Source organism: Molossus molossus, unplaced genomic scaffold (genome assembly GCF_014108415.1).
Source record: "Molossus molossus isolate mMolMol1 unplaced genomic scaffold, mMolMol1.p scaffold_m16_p_1, whole genome shotgun sequence".
Taxonomy (NCBI): domain Eukaryota; kingdom Metazoa; phylum Chordata; class Mammalia; order Chiroptera; family Molossidae; genus Molossus; species Molossus molossus.
Genome location: NW_023425344.1, coordinates 219,170,385 through 219,195,940, shown reverse-complemented (window position 1 = coordinate 219,195,940; position 25,556 = coordinate 219,170,385). Strand labels below are relative to the sequence as shown.

Here is a 25,556-nt window from a genome sequence, read left to right as displayed (position 1 = left end):
TCTACCTTACAGAAAAAAGAAAAGTTGAAGCTAAAACAGATTAGACAATTTTCCCAAGGTCACACAGCTAGACAGTGGTAGAGACAGGGCTCAAATCTAGAGTATTGTCTTTGTAAGTGAGGCATTTGATAATTATATTCTTTTTTTTTTTTTCTTTCTTGATTTTAGAGAGAGAGGAAGGGAGAGGGAGAGAGAGAGAAACATCAATGAGAGAGAACATCAATTGGCCGCCTCCTGCATGCCCCCAGTGGGGATCGGGCCCATAACCTGGGTATGTGCCTTGACTGGGAATCAAACCGGCAACCTCTTGGTGCATGGGTTGACACTCAACCACTGAGCCACACCAGCCAGGCGGTAATTATATTCTTTATCTCTGCCTGGGAGATGAAACTTCTGTGTTCATGCCTTGTTAGTGACCAGATGTTAGTGGATTCCAGAGTCCACTGCACAAAGTTGGCCCTTTCAGTATGAACCTTCAAGCTTTTAACAAACTTCAAAAAGAGTATGCTACAGCCTTCCTAAGGATGAAGACAAAATGCTGCTGGTCACATCTCTACAGAGTATAAGAGAAGCTCTCTAGGAAGCCCACGATGGGTCTCCTGACAATTCCTATGAAGAAGCCTAACATATGAACTTGGGGAGAAAAGATGAATATCAATTGCAGCTGGTCTGCTTTAAGGTCATGATCAGGGAATAAATGCTTCCCAAAGACATCTGGGTGGTTGTGGGCGTGTGTATGTTTGTGCACTGGGTCTCTAATGATAATTTAACTATAATCTAGTGACTCTTTGAAGCTGACAGTTTTCTGAGTTCATTCTGAATATTGGTCAGGAGCTTGGAGTCCAGACATAAATAAATGTTTGGATTGCCTGCTCAATGCAATTATGCAGCTCTGCCCAGCAAATTTAAATTTGGTTACTAAATGTTCACATCGTGTGGTAGGTAATAAAAGCTTGGCCTCAAGATGCCTCAAAGCTCTTCTCATAACTTTTTCTCTTAGGATATTCTAAGACACATGATAACCCCTAATTTTAAGAGCCTGAAGTGACATTTTTCTTGGAAGTCTGGGGAAGGTACCCTGGCTCATACCAGATGTCTGAGGGACTCAAGGAAACTCTGGAGCTGGCTAACACACTAGGTAGAAAGTTCAGAGCAGGAAGATGGAAAGGGAGGCAGAAGGGAGCTGAAACTTATGTCCACTCTGTCCACTTTCTCAGGGTGTGAGCGCTCTAGCAACTCTATCTAAAGCGCCATTACAGAACTTCTGGTTCACGCGCTTAAGGCAGGAACTCTGTGAGCCCCTCCCACAGCCGAAGCCTGTCTGAGTAGTCACATCACCAGGGGGATCTGGGGCCTGGGAGGAAGATGGATCAACAGACACTTACCAATAAGTTCTTCAGGTTTACGGAACGCTCCCTCTTGAGGATGACCAGTGCAGCCAGGCCACAGAAAGTATAGCCCCCGTGGGCTTCCATCCCTGGAACTCCGCCAATTCCACCTTCCCAGTTCTGACACCTTCGAGAGAAGGAGATTAAGGGGTCAGTGTCTACCAATGAGAAGCCGGGCTGAGTGGATGGGCACACATGTAGAATCCTGGATGGCAAAGAATGTGTTCGCTCACATTAAGGCATAAACCATCACAACTATCAATAGAAAGATGCTACCTAATTAACTTTTGGAAATGCCTTTCCTCAAAATGAAAAAATAAAAAAGGGAAACTCAGAAATAGTCTACTTACGTAACAAACATAGTACCTCAAATCATTACTTTTTGAAAAACTGAATGTTTACTATATTCCCATTCGTAACAGTAAAATATTAGAAACAACAGAGGCTCCACAGTGAGGGAGTAGTTACGTAAATCATGGCGTGTCCGTACAACAGAACACTACGGTCGTTTCTATGGCTATCGAAGTATATTTAAGGGTGTTCCAGATATACTACATGAAAAACTTATGAGAATGTACTGTATAATTATTCTGGAATTCTGGAAAGATATACACCCAAAGAGTTGTTGATAGTGTATTACAAGTGATTTAGATTTTCTTCTTTTTGTGTTACCATACCAAACATGTTGTATCTGTAAAATAAAGAAATTTTATTTTCAGTATATTTTCACGTGACAATGGAAAACTTTCTTCCAATGATCTCAAGTATGTACATAGAGTCACACTCCCTACAGGTGTGTCTGCCTCAGTCCCGGCTGCAGTACAGGTGCACAGGTGAATGAGCACTTAATCCAAGAGTTGGGAGAACTTCTGGATGGGAGAGAAAGGAAGTGGTAATGCCTCCTGTCTTCCAGGCACCTCTCCCTGAGGCCAGGCATCTGAGGGCTCACAGACCTTTTTCAGAGAAGCTGCAGGACCAGGGAGATCACAGTGCAGACGGAGTGCAGAGTCAATCCCCAGCTACATTCCCTGTGCAGATTCCTGAACATCCTCCATCCCCTGAGTCCGCTGCCACCCACACACACACTCCAAGTTTTCTTACCAGTACATCTGGCTAAGTGAAGCATGGAAACAGCTCAAGTTTGAGAGTTCTAATGAGTAAAGAATACACATGCAAGGGACCTCTTAAAATTGTTCTTTATCTTAACTTACCTTTAAATTTTTTGAATTAAAAAAATTCAAACAGTTTACAAATAAACAATGAAAAGTACGTCTCCTGCCCACCCTGGCCTCCTAGACCCTCTCGCCAGCAGGGACCCCCATCAGTTTCTGTCTCAGTCTCTCTCTGCACACACATAATATGCATATACATATATATATGAATAAATATATTCCACTTTCCTTCCCTTTGTTTGTACATGCATGGAAGCAACTTAGTAAAATTATTTGGGAATATCCTCTGGCTAAACATAATGGATTGAACACAAGAGCCTAGCAAAATGAAAGTAAAGAAATTTAAAAATGGATAAACCCACAAGGGTCAAGAGAACAGGAGGAAATTTGAATACAGAGAGGAGATAACTTCTGAAAGCTAGAAAAGGAGAGAGAGACGAAGTAATCGACTTATCAAATCAGAGAAACCTAAACAGCCCGGGGAGTGGGGAGGAGGAAGCAGAAAGCAGGGGGACTGGCTCCACTGCAAGGCTCAGGGGCTGGGCCCGGCTGCTCTGAAAGTGGGATGAATTTGAACCAAGCTGACTGGTTGCAAATTTATATAAGAATCAGTTAGACCTCAGGCATCCAGCAAAAATACTGAAATCCAGCAGAAGGGTGGCCTCGGCGGACCTGAACTCCAGGACAGCTGAGAGCAGGAAGGAGACCGCACTGAGCAGAGAGGTCAGTGAGTCCACAGTCTGAACGTAAACACGCCCAACCCCTCCCTGCTGGTATTTCATAAAGCTGGCTGCCGACTTCAGACCTAACCAGGAGCCTGCGAGATTCTTCTCTAGGGAAACTCATATGCCCAAGGAAGAACCCCTACAGATATTAACATATGAGAATTCCCCAATTAATGGCTGGACCCTAGCCCACCCTGGCACACACAGCTCCCCATCAGATCTCAGCACTTGACTCCTAAATATGAACACCAGACATCTGAGCAGAGTCTTCAATCTGAAAGAGAGATCTGATCAAAAAATACATTGAAGAAATAATGTAGGAAGCAGAAATAAACTTTTCAATATTGTCTCTTTAGATAAAACATAACAAAATAAAAACACTGTAGGTATAAAATATTCCTAAAACAAGAACAAGAGAGAATATAAGAAAGAAGCGTTCTTTGCTATATATGAAGATAAAATAAGCTCTGGAAAATTTTAAATAGAATTGCAAAAATAAAAGCAACAGAAGACAAAAGGTAAGGAAATCTCTCAGAAAGTACATAAGATTAAGAAATGAAAAATTGGCCCTGGCCGGTTTGGCTCAGCGGTTAGAGCATCGGCCTGCGGTCCGGAGAGACCCCGGGTTCGGTTCCCGCTAAAGGGCATGTACCTCAGTTGCAGTTTGTCCCCGGCCCTGGTTGGTCGTGCGGGTGGCAGCCACTCGATGTGTCCCTTTCACATCGATGTTTCTTTCTCTCTCTCCCTCCTGCTCTATCTGAACAAAGACTGAAAAAGTGTCCTCGGGTGAGGATAAAAAAAAAAAAAGAAATGAAAAATTGGCAAAAAAAAGGTTTGAAAAATTAGAAGACCAACCCTACTTATAGAATGTTATAAAAAGAACAAACACAGGAGCCCGGCCGGTGTGGCTGGGTTGGTTGGGTGTTGTTCATGCACCGAAAGGCTGCCGATTCAATTCCGGGTCCATGCCTGGGCTGTGGACTCAGTCCCTGGCGGGGGGCGTACAGGAGACAGCCGATCAGTGTTTCACTCTGGCATCAATGTTTCTCTCTCTCCCTTCCTCTCCCTTCCTCTCTAAAAAACAATTTTAAAAATCTTAAAAGAAAAGAAAACCAAACAGAAAATAGAGGGGAATTATCAAAAACATTATATAATGAAGTTTCTCAGAACTAAAGTATATGCAATTCTATATCAAAAATATCTGCTGAGTGCCCAACACAATGAATTAAAAAAAAAAAAAATCCATATCATAGTTCATCAGCATAAAGTTTCCAAAGAGCAAAAATAAAGATTCCAAAAACTTCTGGGGATGGTCTGGGGTGGGACAGAGAAAAAGAGAAACAAAACACAACACAATAGATTGGGAATACAATGGCATTAGGAGGCAGGGAAGCACAGTGGTTGCCACAAAATGTTTCAGTCACTTAATTTCTTTGTATTTCAGCTCTTTAGAGCAATCTAATGGAATCCAGTCTCTACAACAGAACATCACAATGTCTGAGGTACAAGCCAAAAATTACTTGACATATGCAGGAAAATGTGAAATACTAACTCCAAAATAATCACATGTTAAAATGACCAGACAAAAATTTTAAAGCAGATATTATAATTATAAATTTCTTCACTTCACTGAGTGAAGTGAAGAAAAATATACTTTTAATGAATAAAAAGATAGAAATTTTGCCCTGGCTCGTTTGGCTCAGAGGTTAGAGTGTCGGCCCTCGGACCAGAGAGTCCTGAGTTCGGTTCCCACTAAGGGCACGTACCTCGGTTGCAGTTTGTCCCCGGCCCTGGTTGGAGTGGTGTGGGTGGCAGCCACTCGATGTGCCTCTCTCGTGTCGATGTTTCTCTCCCTCTCTCTTTCTCCCTCTCTCCCTCCCGCTCTATCTGAAGATAAATGCAAAAATGTCCTCAGGTGAGGAAAACAAAAATCAAAAAACAGATAGGAAATTTCAACTGAGCAACAGAAAGCATAAAAAAATAACCAGCCCTAACCAGCCCTGGCCAGTTTGGCTCAGCGGTTAGAGCGTCGGCCTGCGGTCTGGAGAGACCCGGGTTCGGTTCCTGCTAAGGGCACGTACTTCGGTTGCAGTTTGTCCCCGGCCCCGGTTCGTCGTGCAGGAGGCAGCCACTTGATGTGTCCCTTCACGTCGATGTTTCTCTCTCTCTCTCTCCCTCCCACTCTATCTGTACAAAAAATGGAAAAATATCCTCGGGTGAGGATAAAAAAAATAAAAAAAATTAACCAAACCCAGATAGTCTAGCTCAAAAGCCTATCCTCTCAATCCCTAAACTTTAGCTATCCCACTATTGAGTATTACATACCAAGTCCTCAGTAAATGTTGGTTATTATTATTATCAGCCTTTTTACAATGACACTGGGAGCCAGAAGATAATGGAACAATGTTTAAAAATTCTGAAGTAGCCCTGGCCAGTTTGACTCAGTGGTTAGAGCGTTGGCCTGTGGACCAAAGAGACACAGGTTTGATTCCAGCCAACGGCATGTACTTTGGTTGCAGTTTGATCCCCAGCCCCGGTTGGGGTTATGTGGGTGGCAACCAGTCAATGTGTCTCTCTCACATCAATGTTTCTCTCTCTCTCTTCCTCTCACTCTGTCTGAAGATAAATGTAAAAATATCCTCAGGTGAGGATTAAAAAAAAAATTCTAAAGGAGCCCAGCTGGTGTAGCTCAGTGGTTGAGCATCGACCCATGCACCCAAGATGTCTGTCACTGGTTCAGTTCCCAGTCAGGGCACATGCCCAGCTTGTGGGCCAAATCTCTGGTGGGGGACATGCAGGAGGCAGCTAATCAATGTTCTTTTTCATCGATGTTTCCATCTCTCTCTCCCTCTCCCTTCCCCTCTCTCTCTAAAATCAACAAAGAAGAAAAATTTAAAAACAAAATTCTGAAGGAATACAAGTTACACAGTTTCCAATTTAGAAATCTCTAACCAAATAAACTATCAAACGTGAGGCTAGAACAAAGATATATGTCAAATCTTCAAAAAATATATCACCATAACCAATGTCACCCCAATAAATTTACTTAAAAAAATGTGTTAATGTGTCACCCAACTGCTCTTGTGGAAGATGTTTTGGAGCACGTGCTTCATTAAAATGAGTTAGTAAACCAAGAGAGAGGACAGGCCTTGGGAGGCAAGCAGGGCGGTGAATTTCACGCAGAGAGGAAGCTTCTGGACGCCTGCTGTGCTACAAGCCAAGAGCAGTCTGTCCAGAGAGAAGCAGGCGGCAGAGGATCCAGGTGGGATAACTCACAACACACACACGCACGTACACGTGCACAAATACACACACACGAGAATGGATACATTACTTGAAGGGTTTGATTGTACTGAGAGTAATTTTATAGTTTTGGCAAAAAATCCAGGAATGAATTCATGATACATACATTTTTTTTTTTAATCCTCACCTGAGGATATTTTTCTATTTATCTTCAGATAGAGTGGGAAGGAGAGAGAGAGAAAAAAATATCAATGTGAGAGGGACACACTGACTGGTTGCCTTCTGCACGACCCCAACCAGGGCCAGGGACGAACTGCAACCGAGGTACGTGCCCTTGACCGGAATCGAACCTGTGACTCATTGGTCCGAGGGCTGAGGCTCTAACCGCTGAGCCAAACTGGCCAGGGCTGTCTTTTTTTTTTTAATGATAAAATATTTGAAGCATTCAAGAAAGTATAGGAAATAATATATAAAACATACATGTATCTAATACCTGCCTTTAATTTAACATGTACATTTGAGGGTTTTAAAAAAATATTTTAAAGAAACAAACAATTACAGATACAGTTGAAGTCTTCCCTGGAGATGCACAGACCTCCTCGACCTCATTTCCTATGCCCACATGGAACCACCGTCCTGAATTTGGTATTTGTCTTTCCCGTGCATGTTTTTATATTCTTCCCATAAACAATATAGAATTGTTTTGCATACTTTAAAGTTTTAAGTAAATATCCTGACTGGAATGTTTTAACATCCCACCTTTTTTTTTTTTTTTTTTACCTAACATTGGTTCTGAGATTTGTTCATATCGATACCTGCAACTCTCATTCATTTTAACGGCTGTATTATATCCCAATGTGCCTACACCAACACTTATTTATCCATCTCGTGCATATGAACATTTAACCTGTTTCCAGCTTTTTGCTATTATAAACAAGTCCTATGTTTTTCTCTTTCACGCATCTGTGAGTTTCTGCAGACGTGGAATGACTGGGTCATCAGCAAGGGCTCCTCTGACACATTACCAGATTGCTCTGCAAACTGGATAAATCCTTTTAGACCCCCACCATTACCAAGTTTTTGATCTTTGTCAGTCTAAACCAGAATACATTAAAGAAAGTGTGGGAAAAACAAAACTTTTAAAGTAATTTTGAAACGCACAATGCTACAACCCCAATGCATCTCTTGTCATTTTATTTTTCCTTCCGGTCTTTTTTATTTACTGTATTTTCAGAAGTCTTTGAGCACCTTCTAAGAGGCTGGGGCAAATCCCAGCTCCTCTCACCTTGCTATCCATTCGGCAGTGCCCTCAAAGAGGTCTGGAGTGATGATGTTGGTCAGAGAAGCTACCGAGGCGGCACAGTACGCACTTCTGGAAGGACAGAAATAGAGGGGAAAGTGTGAAGCTTTAAGGAAGAGCCAAAATAAGGCTCACTGAAGTTCCTGGGCACACTGCTCCCTTTGCGTAGTAAGCTGTAATCACCTCCTGTCCTCACTCTTGGCACAGGGTCAGTCCTCCCGGGTCTCCGACTGAGAGGTTTGACATTCTATTTGGATAGAGTTGCTCACAGCGTGGCTTCAGTGAAAGAACATGACATTCTATTCTCCCTACCTCCACATGGTCAATTCTACATCAGAGGAAATAACAGCCATATCAATTCATGTCAAAAGTGAATTTAGCTCCAAAATTCTCCGGTGCCATTCAGGCATTTCTGATACTCTTACTCATTCAGATGTCAGTACTGTTTTAGATCCAGGATTACCATCTGTTTATGGCATGGACACATTAAAGCTTAACTGGATTTTTCTGCAACAAATACATTGTAAAGCAGGCCACCAGACCTTAATGGCTGCTTAGATCAGAGAGGAATAGATGAGCCCACTCAGATACATTCCTTAGGCCTCTAGAGGGAGAACAAAACTCTGACTTCAAGCATCCCACCAGTACATACACACACACTTTTAAAAAAGAAAGAGCAAGCCTTTTTATTTTTTAGTGTTTTTCTACTCTATTTGGAATAATTCTGCCCTAATTCTTCTCAGGACACATCTATCTCAGCTTCACCCTCGATTATAAAACATGTCTACAAACTGTCTTTTCTTCCCTTCTACAGTCTTTTCAAATAGCCAGTATCTCAGCTCCATTTTATGTTGAAGACAAAAATTCGAATTCTGCTTACAAATCCTTTTTCTAAGGCCTCCTACAGAAGGGAGGAACAAGAAGGGTCTAGTCTCCACATTATTCGTGATACTAAGTCACACTTACTGAAATTTCTGCAGAGAAATCTCTGCAGAAGCTGCAAGCATTATTACCCTACAAGCATTTTTATCAACCTGCTCATGCTGGCCAAAGACACAGAGAGGCCGAGTTATGCCAGCGGCATCAGAAAGCACGCAAGAGTCTTATGTGCCAAATGTTATAGTCTACCAAGCACTAACTTCGAAGGTCTGATCTAATTTCCTTCAGGTCCTGAGCCTCTCAAAGGAGTTCAGAAGTATCTGCTCTTGAATCCTAATGTAACCTCTGAGGCAGGGAGGAAGCCAAAGACATAGTTTGCCTCCCCTCAATGGAAGAACTGAGAGGTGATGCCAGAAGCCACTAACTAGTCCTAGAGTTCACATTCAGACGGGGAGGGAACAAAGTACATCTTTTTGGTACAGTTTCTTCCTCTCCCCCCGCCAGTCATCACATCTCTCAAATGTGTCCACTGCTCTTTATCCATGTTGCTATCACCCAAATCCAAGTCTATTACCTGGATCAACTTCCTGTCCAGTCTTCCTCCCTCCAGCCCTGAAACCAGAAGACTTTTACTAAAACACTACAACGTATTCATTACACCTGGAAAACTAATCATATACAGATCACATCATATACTGTTAGATCACATCACTCCCTACTTAAAACGTGTCAGTGGCTTTCCACTGCCCTTAAACTCCTGGCTTCTTAAGATTTCAGGGCCCCTCATCTGTTCCCCGCTGGTCCTTCCAGCCCCCACCCTCCCACTGACCCCCAGACCCCTACATTCCAGTACCACGGAACTTGTTTCTTGAACACACTCTGCTTTCTCGCCTAGCTACGTGATAAAATCTTGCCAGGGTTTGTTTGTTTTTGCCTAATAATCTCAGGAAGTTTTAAAAAACTAAATTTCAAGTCTGCATATCTGGTGGGAATATCTCCAGAACAGGAATGAAAATGTAATGACCTTGTAGGAAAAAAAGTATCTTTTAACTTTTCCTTAAGAAGCATCAACACAATACCGTATTGCTTTTCCCCGATAGTTGTATCGGCTTTGTTGGCCTATGCAGTGTTAGAAACAAGGAAAGAGGCCCCAAAATGGAGTCGTTTATGCTAAACCAATACTTAGTTACAGTTCCGGCTCTCCCAGAAATGGCATCTTACACCAGTCCACCAGGACTGCTATCAGCACTGGTTGGGTCAGCCGCCTGATAAACCCTGCCATGCTCGAAAGGAGGGTGACCTTGCAGCAACCAACCTGCCGTTTGCCTAGGGTACCCTCCTGGCCCCCGTTCCCTTCTGCCTATAAAAGTCTCTCACTTTGTACAGCTCCTTGGAGCTCCTTTCTATCTGCTAGACTGGGCACTACCCAAAGCAAATGATTTTGGCTCAAATAAACTCTTAAACTTTTCGATGTGCCTCAGTTTATCTTTTAACATCAGATACTGAGATAGGGTGATATAATAAACAGACATTTGGTCTTCTCCCCAGTTCCCGGCACAGAGCTCCTAAATCCTTGGAACATTCTGAGTTATAGGCGTGATGGGACAGCCTTTTGTTATTTCTAACAGGCCCCATTCAACCACAGCTGGTCCCCTCTCCGGAAGAAAGGGGCTGGAGATTGGGTTCATCACCAACGGCCAATGATTTCATCAATCTTGCTACATAATGGAACCCCCGTAAAAAAAACCTAAATGAAGGGATTCGGGAGCTAATGGGTTGATAAACACATCATGTGCTTGTCAGGGAATGGCACATCCCAGCGTCATGAGGACAAAAGTTCCTGCTCTCTAGAACTTTCTAGATTTTTCCCTATATACTTCTTCATCTGGAGGTTACTTTGTATCCTTTATAATATCCTTTAGAATGAACCAGCAAGTAAAGTTTTCCCTGAGTTCTGAGAGCCATTCTAGCAAATTATTGAACCCGAGGAAGGCATCATGGGAACCCCCAATTTGTAGTCAAGTCAGGCAGGAGTGTGGGCAACCTAGGGACACCCTACTTTTGATTGGCATTTGAAGTAGGGGCAGTCTTGTGGGACTGAGCCCGTAACCTATGGTGTATGTCCTAACTCTGGGTCGTTTGTGTCGGAATTGTTTAACATGAGGAGAAAACACACACCCAGTGTCAGAAATGTCACGAGCAGAGAAACAGTTTTTCTGGTAGATACCTACTTTTTTTATTTGAATAGACAGGTCACAGATAGAAGAAAATCCTTTACTAAAGGCCTCGGCAGCTGGGCTGCCTACTTTTATCTGCAGTGTAGTTAACGCTCCACAGTTGTCATGTTTTTTCCTTCCCTTATACTTTCAAACCAAGGGTTAAGCCAGAATATTAGTCAATTTGTGTAGAAGCGAACACATTTACAAATAGGCAATATGATGGCTTTGATATAGCAACCTCATAAACATGTATTTCTCAGACTAAGTAATAAGTATTTGGTATATAATCTCAATGATCCACTGCCATTGAGAAATGACTTATTCAGTGAGTTCTGTATATGCTTCATAAGCAACCATCTGCCAGGTGAGTAAGCCACTTGCTAGGTACATCCGACAATTCTTGAGTTAAATCATAGTTTTGCACCAACTGGTTCCAATCAGTTAATGCAAGTCGACTTCGCTGCCCTCTACTGGCCCGTAGGGTTTCTGCGCCTCCCAAAGCAGTTCTCAGGCTGGTGCTCCACACTGTCCTGATTTCATCAAATCCATTCCGAAAATATTTACTGCGCCCCTACTGCGCTTTCTTTCCTTCCCTATCCCAGGGAGGTGAAAGATTATATGGCACTATATGGTAATTATATATTACGCTATACCATTTTATACCAAATAAATGTACTCTTAACTTTTAAAACAAGAGCAGTTGATTTTGTTTCTCTCTCACTTATATTTTGATATTTACATAAGTCGGGTGACTGTCACACTGAGGACATCTGTATCATCTCTGCAATGCCTATAATACGTTGTCACCAACACATCATTCCACGCGTCATTCTGCGACAAAACAGCAGCTTCATCATTCACTCCTTGGGTTTGGCATCTCTAATGGCAGGTGAGCTCTTCAACCTCCTGATAGAAAACCCCCACTCACCTCACATCCACCTCACCTCCCACGTGCATGAGGAAAGAACCATCAGGCTGCTTCAGAGAATACAGGTACTGCAGAAGCTTCTCTCTGAGGAGCGGAGGGAGAGAGGCAGGAGACGGCAATGGTCAGGGCAGTGTCAACAGGCGGGAGCCCTTCTGGCTTCCTCACTGCGGGCTTTGTGTGTACCTGTTAATGACGTCATAGGCCTCCTCGGTGCCAATGATGCACAGTGCATTGACTGCTGCATACGTGGGTGCGAGGTGTGGGTACTGGCCAGGGCCCCCTCCGAAGCCACCGTCTGGGCTCTGACACAGCTCCAGGAAGTGACACACACTAGGTACACAGCCAAAGGGAAAAGCAAAGTCAAACAGCATTAATTTCAAAACTCCAAATTCCACCAGACTCCATGCCTTTCCAAATGTCCCCTACTCCCTCAAAAGGGAAAAAAGCTCTCTTCCCACCTATTAAATATATACTAATAATAGTTAACCCCTGCCCAGCCAGAGTGGCTTAGTTGGTTGAGCATCATCCTGTGCACCGCAAGGCTGCAGATTTGATTCCTGGTTAGCGCACATACCTAAGTTGCAGGTTTGGTCCCCGGTCAGGGCACGTACAGAGGGCAACCTATCAATGTTTCTCTCTCACATCAATGTCTCTCTCTCTTTCTCCCTCCCTCCCTCCCTATCTCTTAGCATGTCCTCAGGTGAGGATTAAAAAAACAAAAAACGGTTAACCCCTGCAAAAGGCCTCTCTACCCTATCATTAGTATTGTGTGCCTTCCCATCTGTGTTTTACATTTAAGCATTTGCCTGGTCATGAAGCAAGAACATAAGGCCGAGCCGAGACAAACAGCCTTTCACAGAGCTGGGGGAACCATCATGCTTCTTGACCAAATCCTTCCCGTACTTTTCATTCTGGTGCTCAACGGCGTCTTTCCACAAAGCACGCAGGTCCAGATCCACCGCCCAGGCCTCCCAGGACTATTTCAAGGGATGCCTCCTCATGCCCACTGCCACGTAAGCCCCAGTGGGCTACTGGTTTTCATCCCTTTAACCAACAGAACACAAGCTTTTATGGAGTGTGCCGCCAGGGTGAGGAGAGCCGTGCTCGCCCCAGCGGTGGAAACCCACTGTGTGCTGCTGACTCCGCTCACCGAAGGCACCCATCTGTGGGTTCAGAGAGTTTTCACACTAATCACAGAGGCTCCCGTTCCCTCACTGAGGGAAGCTGGTCAGTGAGGGCGAGACTTTAAGCCCCTGCCTCCAAACCGGGCGTTAGTTTGCCCAGAAGTTACATTCTTGCTTCAGGTGAAACCAAGAAAGCCTCTATTCCACCAAGGTCCTCTGAGGGTCACCAGGAAGGAATGCCCAGGAAAGACCTGCTTATCAGGTTGTCTCCCTGCAACTCAGCTGGGATCACAGGCTTCCTAAGAGCATGGGCCTCTATTTAAGAGAACAAACTGCAAATCCATGTCCTTCTAGTGCGCAGCCTTCTTCTCCTGGGCTCTTTCACCCCATTCTTTCTTATCTACGCTGCCAGAGAGACCACAGAGAGTCTGGTTAATCTGCTCTCAGGTTCAGTGATTACTGCTTTTCTACAAATGTTTGACTTCAGATCTTCCACTATCTGGGCTGGGACAGCCATAGAAAATGCTGTGGACTTGCTATTGGAGTCCTAACATCATCAAAGGTAAAAACAATACATATTAAATTCTCTTTGCACCTAAAGTTTTATTCTAAGAAACACAAGGATTGAAACTGAAGGTAATAATCAGAAAAGGAAAACAGTTTTGTGGCATATTTGCGGGGGTGGAGGGCTGTACAAATTTTTATTGGAACCTATACAACTTGGAATGGATTTGAGGCAAACTGTGCCATAAGATTTTCTTTAAGTGGCATTAAACATTTTTTTTAAATATGTTATTATTGACTTTTTTTTTTTTTTGAGAGAGGGAGAAAGGGAGAGAGAGAGAGAAGCATCAAGCATTGATGCCAGAGAAAACATCGACTGGCTGCCTCCTGCATGCCCCCTACTGGGGATCAAGCCCAAAACCTAGGTATGTGCCCTGACTGGAATTGAACTAGGACCTCTCAGTCCATGGGATGATGCTCAATCCAGAGCCACACCGGCTTAGCTAAGTGGTATATTTTTAATAGCAATTACTTTTCATAGAGAAAATGAGTTTGTTTCTAACATAGCTTCCACATCATCCTTAATTTTTATCACATTTCCCAGAAACAAATAGCTAAGAAACATGTCCTAACAAAGGCTGCCTGCACTGGCATATAGTGTTGTATGTCACAAAAAGGTTTTAGCTGATAGAAAAGTTAGCACTTTAAAGAGAACAAAAAGAGTCAACTAGTTATCCATTCTCTTCCCCAGCTCCCAAGATAGAATCACGCCAAATGCAACCCTCCTGACCCTGAAGCCTCAAGTCTGGAATGAGCTGGGATCGGAATGTACCAGACACCTCTACACCATCCCTCCACGCCAACCCCCATCAGCTGACAGGCTGCATCTGACTATCCATGGGGCAAGGCTGGGGCAGGAGGGTTGGGCTTCTCTGGACTCTCAGACACTTCCACATTGTGGAACATTCTGATCCAGAGGCTTGCACCTTAAGGAACTGGCAAACTGACCGTGAAGCTACCAGCTGTCATCAGCAGAATTCTTAGCAATTCTGAACACCAAAATGTGAATGACACTTCTATCTATCAAAAGGGGGAGAAAAACTTATCTTAGAGATCAAAAATTCACTAACTAACACTGTATGAAAAACAAGGATTCATAAAGCATTCATTTAGTCATATGACTAACTGACCTCGTGGATCAATTTGCTCCCACATGCGGAAGGCATTTCATTCCAGATTACATGATCATTACCAAAAAAGCGGCAACTATCTTCCAGATCAGGGATTTTCAAACCCACAATGTGGGTATCAGAACCATCGGAGAACTAGTAAAGAAAACACAGACGCAGGCTTGCTGAAGAGGAAAGAGCCTGGGCCTCTCTAGTTTTATCCGATTCCCAGGTGATTTGGATAGGCACCACATAACCACCACAGATTTTTGCTGGGCAATTAGAATCACTTGGGGGATGCTTTTAACAAATCCCAATGCCCAGGCCACATGTAATACCAATTAAATCAGAACCACTGTGATCCAGACCCAGGAGCAATATATTTTTTTAATTTTATTTTTGTTACAGCTGTTTCTCCTTTTTTTCCCCATCGACACCCTCCTCCCCATCCCCTCCACCCCATCCCCGGCTTTGTTGTCCGTATCCATTGGTTATGCGTACATGCATATAAGTTCTGTGGTTTATCTCTTCCTTCCCCCAACACCCCCTTTTCTGAGGGTTGTCAGTCTGTACCCTACTTCCACGTCTCTGGGTCTACCCTATTCCTCAGACTTTTATGTTCATTATATTCCACAAATAAGTGAGATCATGTAGTATTTGTCTTTTTCTGCTTGGCTTGTTGCGCTTAGGATCAGGAGCAGGAGCAATATTTTTAAAAGCTCCCCTTTTGACTCCAGTGCACAGCCAAGCTGTAGTGCTCCTCAAACGTGAGTGTCCATAGACTCACCTGGACATCTTGTTAAAATGCAGCTCTAATTCAGTAGTGCTGGATGGGCCTGAGTTTCTGCACTTCTAGCAAGCTCCCGTGTGACGGCAATGCTGCTGGTCTGGGGACCACATTTTTTATAGCAATGCGACAGATCTGCACTGTCCAATAGGCAGACACTAGGCACATGAGGCTATTTAAATTTTAATTTAAATAAAACGTGAAATTTAGCTCCTTGGTCACACAAGCCAAATTGCAACTGCTCAAGAGCTACATGTCACCAGCGGCTACCACAAACTACAGAACATTTCCAGTACTGTAGAAAGTCCTATTGGACATCACTATTCTATCATTCAACTGTTAAAAAGTATGTCAAACATATAAGAGAATCAACTTCAAAGCAAGAATATCAAAAATTTACTGTCAGCCTCTTAAGGAGGTTGCTCAGACTTTGAAGTGATAGTTGAGGACTGACCTAGTGTGGTAGATTCTGGACATCCCTGTCACCAACTTGAATGAAGAACTCAAAAGCATGTTCAGTGAATAATACAGTAATACAAACGATCAGGGAAATACCTCTATGGTGAGAATTAGAGTAGAATAATATAAAACAAATCAGAAGCCAATAAGAATACAACAAATAGAATACGTACAAGTAATAACATGGGTACTCGGGGCGCAGGAGTGGGGGATGAGTGAGGTGTATACATTTTAGACAGGAAAGGACTAGGAATAGAGCAGAAAAAGGGCCAGAGGTTAGGGTCCATGAGTTGTGAACAATGACAAAAATGCCTGTTAAAAGCATTATTAACAGCCTGGCTGGTGTGGCTCAGTGGACGGAGCATTGCCCCATGGACTGAGAGGTCCCGGTTTAACTCCTGGTCAGGGCACATGCCTGGGATGCAGGCTTGATCCCCAATAGGGAGCGTGCAGGAGGCAGCTGATCGATGTATCTCTCTCACATCAATGTTTTTATCTCTCTCTCCCTTCCTCTCTCTTAAAAAAAATCAATAAAAGCCCTGGCCGGTTTGGCTCAGCGGTTAGAGCGTCGGCCTGCGGTCCGGAGAGACCCAGGTTCGGTTCCCGCTAAGGGCATGTACCTCAGTTGCAGTTTGTCCCCGGCCCTGGTTGGTCGTGCGGGTGGCAGCACTCGATGTGTCCCTTCACATCGATGTTTCTCTCTCTCTCTCTTCCTCTCTCTCCCTCTCGCTCTATCTGTACAAAATATGGAAAAATATCCTCAGGTGAGGATAAAAAAAAAAAAAAAAATCAATAAAAACATTTTTTAAAAAGCATTATAAACACAGTATTGGTCAGAACTGTACCTGGCTCAAGCCTCCATCTTCCAACTCAAAGGAAGTTCAGAAGAGAGTTGGGAAAAAAATGGTTAAATATAAAAATTGTTAAAAGGCTTAACATTATAAGCAGCCACAGTAGAAAGCTACTCAGCAACATACCTCAAAAATACAAAGGGTAATTATACAAACTTTCTGGTAAATAAACAAAAATTGAAGCTAATTTGCAGCAAGATTTTAGGTTAGATGTAAGAAAAACTTCAGCACCAGAATAGGTTACCACAAACAGACTTAAGGTCTAGAATAAGTTACAAAGATTATAGCTTTGGAAATAGGAACTGTTACCCTTGAGCGGAATGGCCCAGGAGCAGATGCAAATGCAAGATCAGTGACTCGACATCGAGTTTCTTCTAGTACTAGGTCTTTCAAATGCCATCTGTGAGACAGCCTCTGCTCCACACTACAAGGAAGAGAACTCCTTTCCTAGGAAGAGAACTCCTTTCCTAGGAAGAGAACTCCTTTCCTAGGAAGAGAACTCCTTTCCTAGGAAGAGAACTCCTTTCCTAGGCAGGAGCAGTGAAGAACAGGTGCAGGCCAGGCAGGCTCTCCTGTGATTCCAGGGGCCAGGGCTGCCTGTGGAGTGTGACAGGTTCTCTGACTGCACCAGGTGCCGGCAACCTTCTGGACGCTGCTGTTTGGATGTGTGGTCAAGTCTGAAGGTGGTTATTTTATTTTATTTTATTTATTTATTTTTATCCTCACCCGAGGACACTTTTCCATTTTTTGTACAGATAGAGTAGGAGGGAGAGAGAGGAAGGAGAGAGAGAAACATCGACGTGAAGGGACACATCGAGTGGCTGCCACCCGCACGACCAACCAGGGCCGGGGACAAACTGCAACCGAGGTACATGCCCTTAGCGGGAACCGAACCCGGGTCTCTCCGGACCGCAGGCCGACGCTCTAACCGCTGAGCCAAACTGGCCAGGGCTGAAGGTGGTTATTTTATAGCAGGGTTTCTCCACCTTGGCACTATTGACATCTTGGGCGGGATAATTCTTGGTTGTGGGGACTGTCCCGTGGAGCGTATTTAGCAGCATCCCTGGCCTCTACCCACTAGATGCCAGGTGCTTCTGGCCAACAACAACAACAACAAGAAGCTTAGAAGACAAATGAGGTATCCTCACTAAAAGGTAAAGAAACACAACAGACTTAAATTTAAAAATTAAAAGGAAAATATATTTAGGGAGTTATTCAGGGGAGAAGCTACTAATAACCTTTTGAAAGGGAAATAATAAAACATGGACACATGAAAATTCAAATACAATTTTTGGAAAAACTTTATAAGCAGAAAAGTCCTAAAATGACTTGTAAGTTAAAGACAATTTTTAGATCTTAGAGAAGCTCAAAACCTAACTCAACAGTGCAGTTTTCATCTTATTCTTGCATTTAATTAAAGTGACTTTCAATAACAAAGCATGGGATGCTCTTTAAAGGACACTTCCTTCAGTGCTAAAATCATGAACAAAGCAAATGTACTTAGTCTGGTTCCAAAATATTAATTTATTTTAGGTAAACATCTATACATTTGTGGATACAATCTCTTAAGAGAGGCAGGCTACACTCCTACCTATGAATATATAGTTCTTGAAAGGTTGGACACCAGCAGCAAAAACCTGCCTTGCTGGCTTCCATCAGCAGTTACATACAGTCGCTGACAAAAGTGATTTTGTCCACTAGAGGGAACTCAGCTTGGCATTTTGTTCCCTAAACAAATAGAAGCACAACAGTGAACAAAATAGGAAAGAGAGAAGAGAGTGTGTGTGTGACACTCCAGGTGAGGGAGTGGGGAGAAAAGAGGACAGGAAATAATAAAATTCCAGAGCTAAACTCAGCCTCTAGGTCACCTTAATATTTGTATGAAGAAGAAAAAAAAAATCTGTCCACATTTTCAAAACATTTCTTTTCCCTATGCAAAACAAATAAAAAGGCAGTATCTGTATTAGGTAGCTTAAAAAAACAAATCCTCATAGTTTTATAGAAGTCATTAAGCTTTCTCTGTATCTTACTAAAAACGGCTTTCCCTATAGATACTAGGCTCTGTTGGTAACAAATATTATCAGCACCTAGAATTAACTGCCTGCTGGGAAAGTCTAAGTAAATTTTTTTTAATCCTCACCCAAGGACATGTTTTTATTGCTTTTTAGAGAGAGGGGTTGGGGGAGAGAGAGAAAAACATCGATGTGAGAGAGAAACATCTATTGGGTGCCTCCTGTACACACCCAAACCGGGGACAGAACCTGAAACCTAGCTACGTGTCCTGATTGGGAATCAAACCCACCATCTTTTGGTATACAGACAATGCTCCAACCAACTGAGCCACCTGGCCAGGGCTCTCAGGACTTCTTTAGAAGTGTGTTAGGTCAAAGCTCTGCAGAACCACAGGTAAGCTAGGAGCCATGAAGCAGAACTTCTCAGTCATTCATTGTTCTTGAAATCAGTTTTTCAGTTTCAAAACATTATTTATAAAATGATGAAGGCTCATTGTCAAATTTTTAGAAAATGCAAATATGTTTAGAAAGAAAAGGGGGAAAAAATCACCTTTAACCCCACTATCCAGAAATAATGACTATGATGTGTGTGTGTGTGTGTGTGTATCCTTCTGGTTTTTCTATGCATATAACTACCTATATTTTTAATCTATAAAAATAATCTTTTCAACTATATTTTGGACTTAAATCATGAACATCTCTATAAAAATATATTCATTTTTATATGCAAATATACATATTTATATATGTAATTTTTATTGAGGTATAATCAATGTATAACATTAGTTTCAGGTGTACAACATAACACTTTGATATCTGTATATATTGCAAAACGATCGCCACAATAAGTCCAGTTAGCATCCATTAGCTTTTCAGTTTTTAAATGGCTGCACAGCCCTGGCCAGTTTGGCTCAGCGGTTAGAGCGTCCACCTGTGGTCCGGAGAGACCCGGGTTTGGTTCCCGCTAAGGGCATGTACCTCGGTTGCAGTTTGTCCCAGGCCCTGGTTGGTCGTGCGGGTGGCAGCTACTCGATATGTCCCTTTCACATCGATGTTTCCCTCTCTCTCTCTTCCTCTCTCTCCCTCCCACTCTGTCTGTACAAAAAATGGAAAAATGTCCTCGGGTGAGGATAAAAAAAATAGTAAATAAAAATAAATAAATAAATGGCTGCACAGCATTTCATTGTATGCATAAACTTAAATACGCTTTAAAGCATCCCTACTGTGACTACTTAGTTTGTCTCCAATTGGTCAGTATGAAAGCCCTTGAAAGGGGTCCTTTCTTCCTATTAGATGCCGCAAAAGCTGTTCTGACACATATTTCCTCAGAAAAGCCTTACCTATAAACAACCTAGAATAAACTCAAAACCAATGCTGACCCAGGAAGCCGCTTATCACTATCCTCCCGCTCAGACCGGTCCTCGCCGTCCTCTAGGGGGCGTCTGTACTTCACTCTTGCAAGGCCCTCTTCCCCTTCTCTCCTGTAGGGCTTTCTCATTCCCCCACCGAACATCCTGATTGTGAATGTGTGGGGGAGAAACTTCCCAAACAAGCCACAACCCCCAACTGGTATTTCAAAAACACACGGGCCTTTATTTTGACAATTAAATTCCTGTTACTGCAGGAACTGCATCCAGCTGGACGGGCTAGAAGCACCGAGGCTCACAGCAGCTCCGAGGAGATGACAGTGCATATTTTCCCCTCCCGCGGAGAGCATCGGACATATCACAGGGTTAATGGCCTAATTCTTTATTATCTTCCCAGTCCACATTCATCACAAGACACCCTACCCAGGAAGGCAAGAATGAGAGGTTATTGTTAAGACAGAATGAATGAGACAATGTGCGGTTCTGTTCTTCTGACCTGACAGTATGACCCACACCAGGCACCGTGACAGGGAGGGGCACGGGCTAGCCTCCACCCATTCTGGTACAGCCCCCCCTGTGTGCTGTGGGAAAACAAACCTGGCTGAGGCCTCCCCTGCCAGACACCTCTCCCTCGGGAGCCCCAGGGGGAGGGGAGGAACTCAGGTTGCTGCTGAGGCGACATGCGCTCTCTCACTGAGAACTGGGACACTGGATCCAACTCCTGGCTGCCCTTTCCTCCCCCAGGTATCCCTAAGACTGGGGTGATGATTAGTTTCTTCTTCTTTAAAATATAGATTGTGATGAGCTTCTCAGGATGAGGTACCACATTGAGAACACCATCTGCACCAGCAGTTTGGGAAGAATTTTAGTTGTTTGGATCGCGAATCAGAAGAAAATTGTGAGTCATGGCATCTGCAGAGCAGGACGGTGTCGCATCCAGTGCCATCAAGGGCCACACTGTGCCCCAGGCACTGGTGGGGAGGGGTTTCTGTGGAGGTGTTTAGGGAAGGCAAAGGCATTTTTGTTCATGGGGTTGGCACTGCTTCCGCACAGAAGCTATTCAAATGCATACTGTACTTTCTGGCAAAATCACGTCTCCCAAAGTTGATGATGAAGACTTTTCTCAAAGACCAGAACAAGAGCCAAAAGAAAAGCCCATAGAAGAAATCAGCATCCTTCTCTTGGGAGTTCAAAGTCTTTTTCTACCCACAAGCTTACAATCGGCTTCTAAACTGGAGGAGTTTCAGGAAGTGACAGGAGGTCAAGAAAATCATGGGTTTCTTTGAAGCACTCTGCATTTTTCATTTAAAATAAATAAAAGAGAAACAAAACAAAGCATCTCAAACTCAAAATACAATTCCAGAGAACACCCTGGATTGCCCGCAGCCAGACTCACTCTGTTGCCACCGTCTGGGGGATGGGTTCGTCCAGCAGTTCCAAGCTGTGCAGGACCCAATAGCAGAGCCATGGGCGGCTGGCATCCAGACACTGTGACAGGGACAGGGAGAAATCACACCCCTTAGTCAGAGTCATTCCAAGAGACTGCTGACAAGGAAATGTCTGTCTCACTGCTGGCAGCCTGGCAAGGGGGAGGAGGGCACCCCATAAACCATCAGTGAATGAAGGAGACTTTACTTTGCAGTCTTAGCCAGCAGCTGAAATAACCATACGTGAGAAAGGACAATGGGACAGAGAAGTTTACCCTGGGTCCTCCCCTGACAGGCACCTAAGGAAGGCTGAGCGGAGCACTTCTCATGGGCTAGGAACTTCAGTGCTGCTGTGTTCTCCGTGTAGACCCAAGGAGGGGGATACTCCCAGAAAGGCTCGTCCGGATTAACTCATTGCTCATTAAACACATATTTAGTAACTATCCACTGTGTGCCAGGCCCTGTATTAGATACTGGGGCACAAGAATGCGTACAATTCTGTTCCTACGCTTGAGATACTTGAAATGGAGAACGTGTGCAGAAAGGGAACAGAACTTGGTCCTAATTCAAGCCATAAACATGTACTGAGCACTCAAGGCCAGGCAGGCAGGTAGTATCACTGCCCCCGACTTACAGATTCAAAGTATATAAATGAGGTCCAGAGAGATGAACTTGTCCTAATACAGAGACAGTAAATGTCAGAGAGATACGAGAACCAGGTTTCTAGACTCCCAAGCCAGTGCCCCTCCCACTGGCCCACGCTGCCCTCTTCATAAATGTGCTATGACTGGCTTGCCACCTGGGTGGGGGACAGTTGGTATGGTGACCAGACACTGCTGTGGATCGGGCCTGCGGCAGTACTCTGGGACTGAGATACTGATCCTTTGGCCAGCCTAGGAGTTAGATCAGCTTAGAGGGCAAAGGGTTAGGGATGAGGAGGTAACCACTGCCTTTCAGCCGGCTGTCAAGGGGTGTCTAGAAGAAAGCGCGTGACCCCTTCCACCGTGATCTCCGAGGAAGAAGGCCCACCCCACCTAGGGCGCCGCACAAGCTCTGAGGGCGGACAGGACAGGAAGAGCTGGGGCTCCACCCTTTCAGAAGTGGGAGCCCCAGCTCTGCAGAGCCTGGGCTCCTGTGTACCTGCTTCCTGCCAGAGCCATGTGTACAATAAGTGAAACTGCAACAGGCCTCACTCATATGTCTTTTCTGTTCAAATAGAAAAAAGGAAGAAATATCTGGCTGATAATTTGATAGAAAATGCTCCTTAACTCACCCTGGCTGGTTTTGCTCAGCGGTTAGAGCGTCCGCCTGCAGACCACTGAGATCCGGGTTCGGTTCCCACTAAGGGCAGTACCTCGGTTGCAGTTTGTCCCCAGCCCTGGTTGGGGTCGTGTGGGTGGCAGCCAGTCAATGTGTCCCTTTCACGTCGATGTTTCTCTCTCTCCCTCCCTCTCTCCCTCCTGCTAATAAAAAAATAAATGCACTTACCTCATAGGCATCTGTCAGCTGTCGAAGGCCTCTTTTCAGGTAATGGAAGTGCTTCTCCCTCTGCAAAACCAGCCTGGAAAGACAGAGAGCTCGTAAACTTATTCTGGTAGCTGAGGCTTCCACCCCACTGCAGAACACACAGGCACACACGGGCACACACAGGCACACACAGGCACACACACTCCCTCTCAGCTTCAGGACGTCCCCACCCGTCAATGAATGGGCAACCAGCAACTTCTTTGGCTCCAAGGGCAGCTAAATCAGAGAAGAGTCCAGCATCTGAATGTCCCTACACTGTCTGAAACTGTGCTGGCAAATGTTTTGGATGCGATCCTCTTCCTCATGCTAGGTGACTTTGCTAAGTGAAAAGTGACAATGAACACACACAGCGAGGCAGTGACAAACCCCCCAGAAAGTTGCTCGGGGATCTAAGTGTGGCTCCCCATCCTGGAAGCGATTTAAATCTGAGCCTCGCCACTCCCTGACTTGGTTAGCCTCCACCATTCCAGTCGTTTCTTCTGGGGTCACTTCTCCGAGGTTTCTGGCTTGCACTCTGCCTGCCCCTCAGTTTCCCATCTATTATTCCCTCCCCAGATTCCACATCCTACGTGCTGACCCACAGCCCTGGCCGGAGGACGCGTATCCTGCAGCCAGCTGCTCTCCTTGGCTCTGGTGTCAGCAGTGCTGGCTGAGATGAAGGTGCCGCCCATGGCCACCTGCACAGGCAGGCAAAGGACGGGGCCACACTTCCTGCCTGGTCTCCCAGAAGCGGCCTGTGTGATTACAGAGAAAAGGGGGGGAATGGAATGGCAAGACATTTCACTGTGCTTGCTGATTTCAGAAATAAAAGAAGAACCACTCTCTTTTCTAGGTATTCAATTCAGCAATTGTTGATTGAGCTCCCACTACAATGTGCACAAAATGAGATCCTTAATGTAGTCTTGACCTCAAAAAGTCTTCCAAGTCAGTACTGGAAATGAATGGCTACAATATGAGGAAAAATGGGTAGGTTTCATAAAGGAAACACAGATCAAACCCTACCAAGGCTCCAAAGGGAGGGGGAAGTTCATGAAGAAAGGAATGAGCCCGGCCAGTGTGGCTCAGGGGATTGAATGTCATCCCATGGACTGAGAGGTCCCTCTGTTCAATCACCACTCAGGGCACGTGCCCTGGTTGCGGGCTTGATCCCCAGCAGGGGGCGTGCAGGAGGGAGCTGATGGATGTTTTTCTCTTACATTGATATTTCTCTCTCTTCCTTCCTCTCTCTCTAAAAACACAATGAAAACATACTAAAAAAAAAACAAACAACAAAGAAAGAAAGGACTGATCAGGAAAGGATGTGTGGAGGAGGAGGAATATGAGGTGGGTGACCCCGGTAAAGGGAGACATTTTACAGGAAGAGAAGCAAGAGGGGAGGAGATGGCGGGAGGACAGTTTAGTCAGAAGAATGGAGACAAAAGGGTACAGACCAGGGCCGTCCAAAGAACTTTCAGTGAGGACGGGGATGTCTCCTGGGCTGTCCACGAGGCAGCCACCAGCCACATGTGGTTATCGAGCACTTGAAATGTGCTGGTGTGACCGAGCAACTGAACTGTACATTTTGTTTAATTTGAATTTAAGTTTAAACCGCTGCAGGTGGCTAATGGCTACTTGTGCAGCACAGGTGTAGTGGGCAGGAGGAGTGACCGGTAGGACACGTGGCCTGAGAATCTGGAATGAAACAGGACTGGTCACAAGGCAGCTGAGGCCCTTTTTACAGCGGTCTGGGCTCCCGCTGAGGAACTGTGCCTTTGGTTGACAGGGAGAGGACAGGAATTCAGTCCACCCTTGGCTCCTGGGAGGGTTTTCAGCCCACTAAAGCCACGGGCAGCTCCAGCCAGAAAGTAAGCCTCGGCATGGAAGTAGTAAGTCACTTGAGGGAGGGTGGGAGGGCGATGGACTTGTTTGTAAGAAAATCCTTGGAAAGAGCAGTATGAAGGACTACATCTCCTAAGCAGTCAGGATGGGGGAGTTCGAAGGCAGCGTCGCGCAGAGAAATGGCAGACAGGCCTGAGCATGGCAGGCTCCTGCGTGAGAGCGGCTCTGAGAGCTTTGGCTCGTGTTCTGGCTTCAGGCCACTGCCAGCACTCCCCTCCCGTGCTCGCCGGCACCGGGCCATGCCAGCAGGTCCCACTTCCGGGGCACCGGGCCACTTGTTCCCAAGAGAAACACCATTTTAAAATTGTATCTCAGCCTGGGCAGTGTGGCTCAGTGGTTGAGTGTCAACCCATCCACCAACAGGTCACCGGGTCGATTCCGGGGCAGGGGACATGCCAGGTTGTGGGCCTGACCCCCAGTGGGGGGCATGCAGGAGGCAGCTAATCAATGATCTCTTTCATTGATGTTTCTATCTCTCTCTCCTTCTCCCTCTCTCTCTAAAATCAATAAAGAAAAATAAATAAATAAATAAATAAATAAATAAATAAAATTATATCTGAGTATGAGGGAAGAAAGGGGGTAGAAAAAGAGAGAGAG

General features: G+C 44.7%; 1 protein-coding gene across 3 annotated transcripts in view; it reads right to left on the bottom strand.

Annotated features, from left to right (window-relative positions):
- Positions 1 to 25,556, bottom strand: part of FNTB (farnesyltransferase, CAAX box, beta) — a 63,078-nt gene that overhangs the window by 15,906 nt on the left and 21,616 nt on the right. For 2 of the 3 annotated variants that reach the window (XM_036254943.1, XM_036254932.1), the window contains 6 exons: positions 23,043 to 23,115; positions 21,524 to 21,615; positions 12,038 to 12,184; positions 11,855 to 11,938; positions 7,814 to 7,900; positions 1,386 to 1,515 (listed from right to left, as the gene is read on the bottom strand). In XM_036254943.1, coding sequence (XP_036110836.1) covers positions 1,386 to 1,515; positions 7,814 to 7,900; positions 11,855 to 11,938; positions 12,038 to 12,184; positions 21,524 to 21,615; positions 23,043 to 23,115 — 613 coding nt within the window. Of the gene's footprint in view, positions 1 to 1,385; positions 1,516 to 7,813; positions 7,901 to 11,854; positions 11,939 to 12,037; positions 12,185 to 21,523; positions 21,616 to 22,694; positions 22,868 to 23,042; positions 23,116 to 25,556 lie in introns of those variants that run through there. The other variant, XM_036254950.1, reaches the window with a different exon arrangement.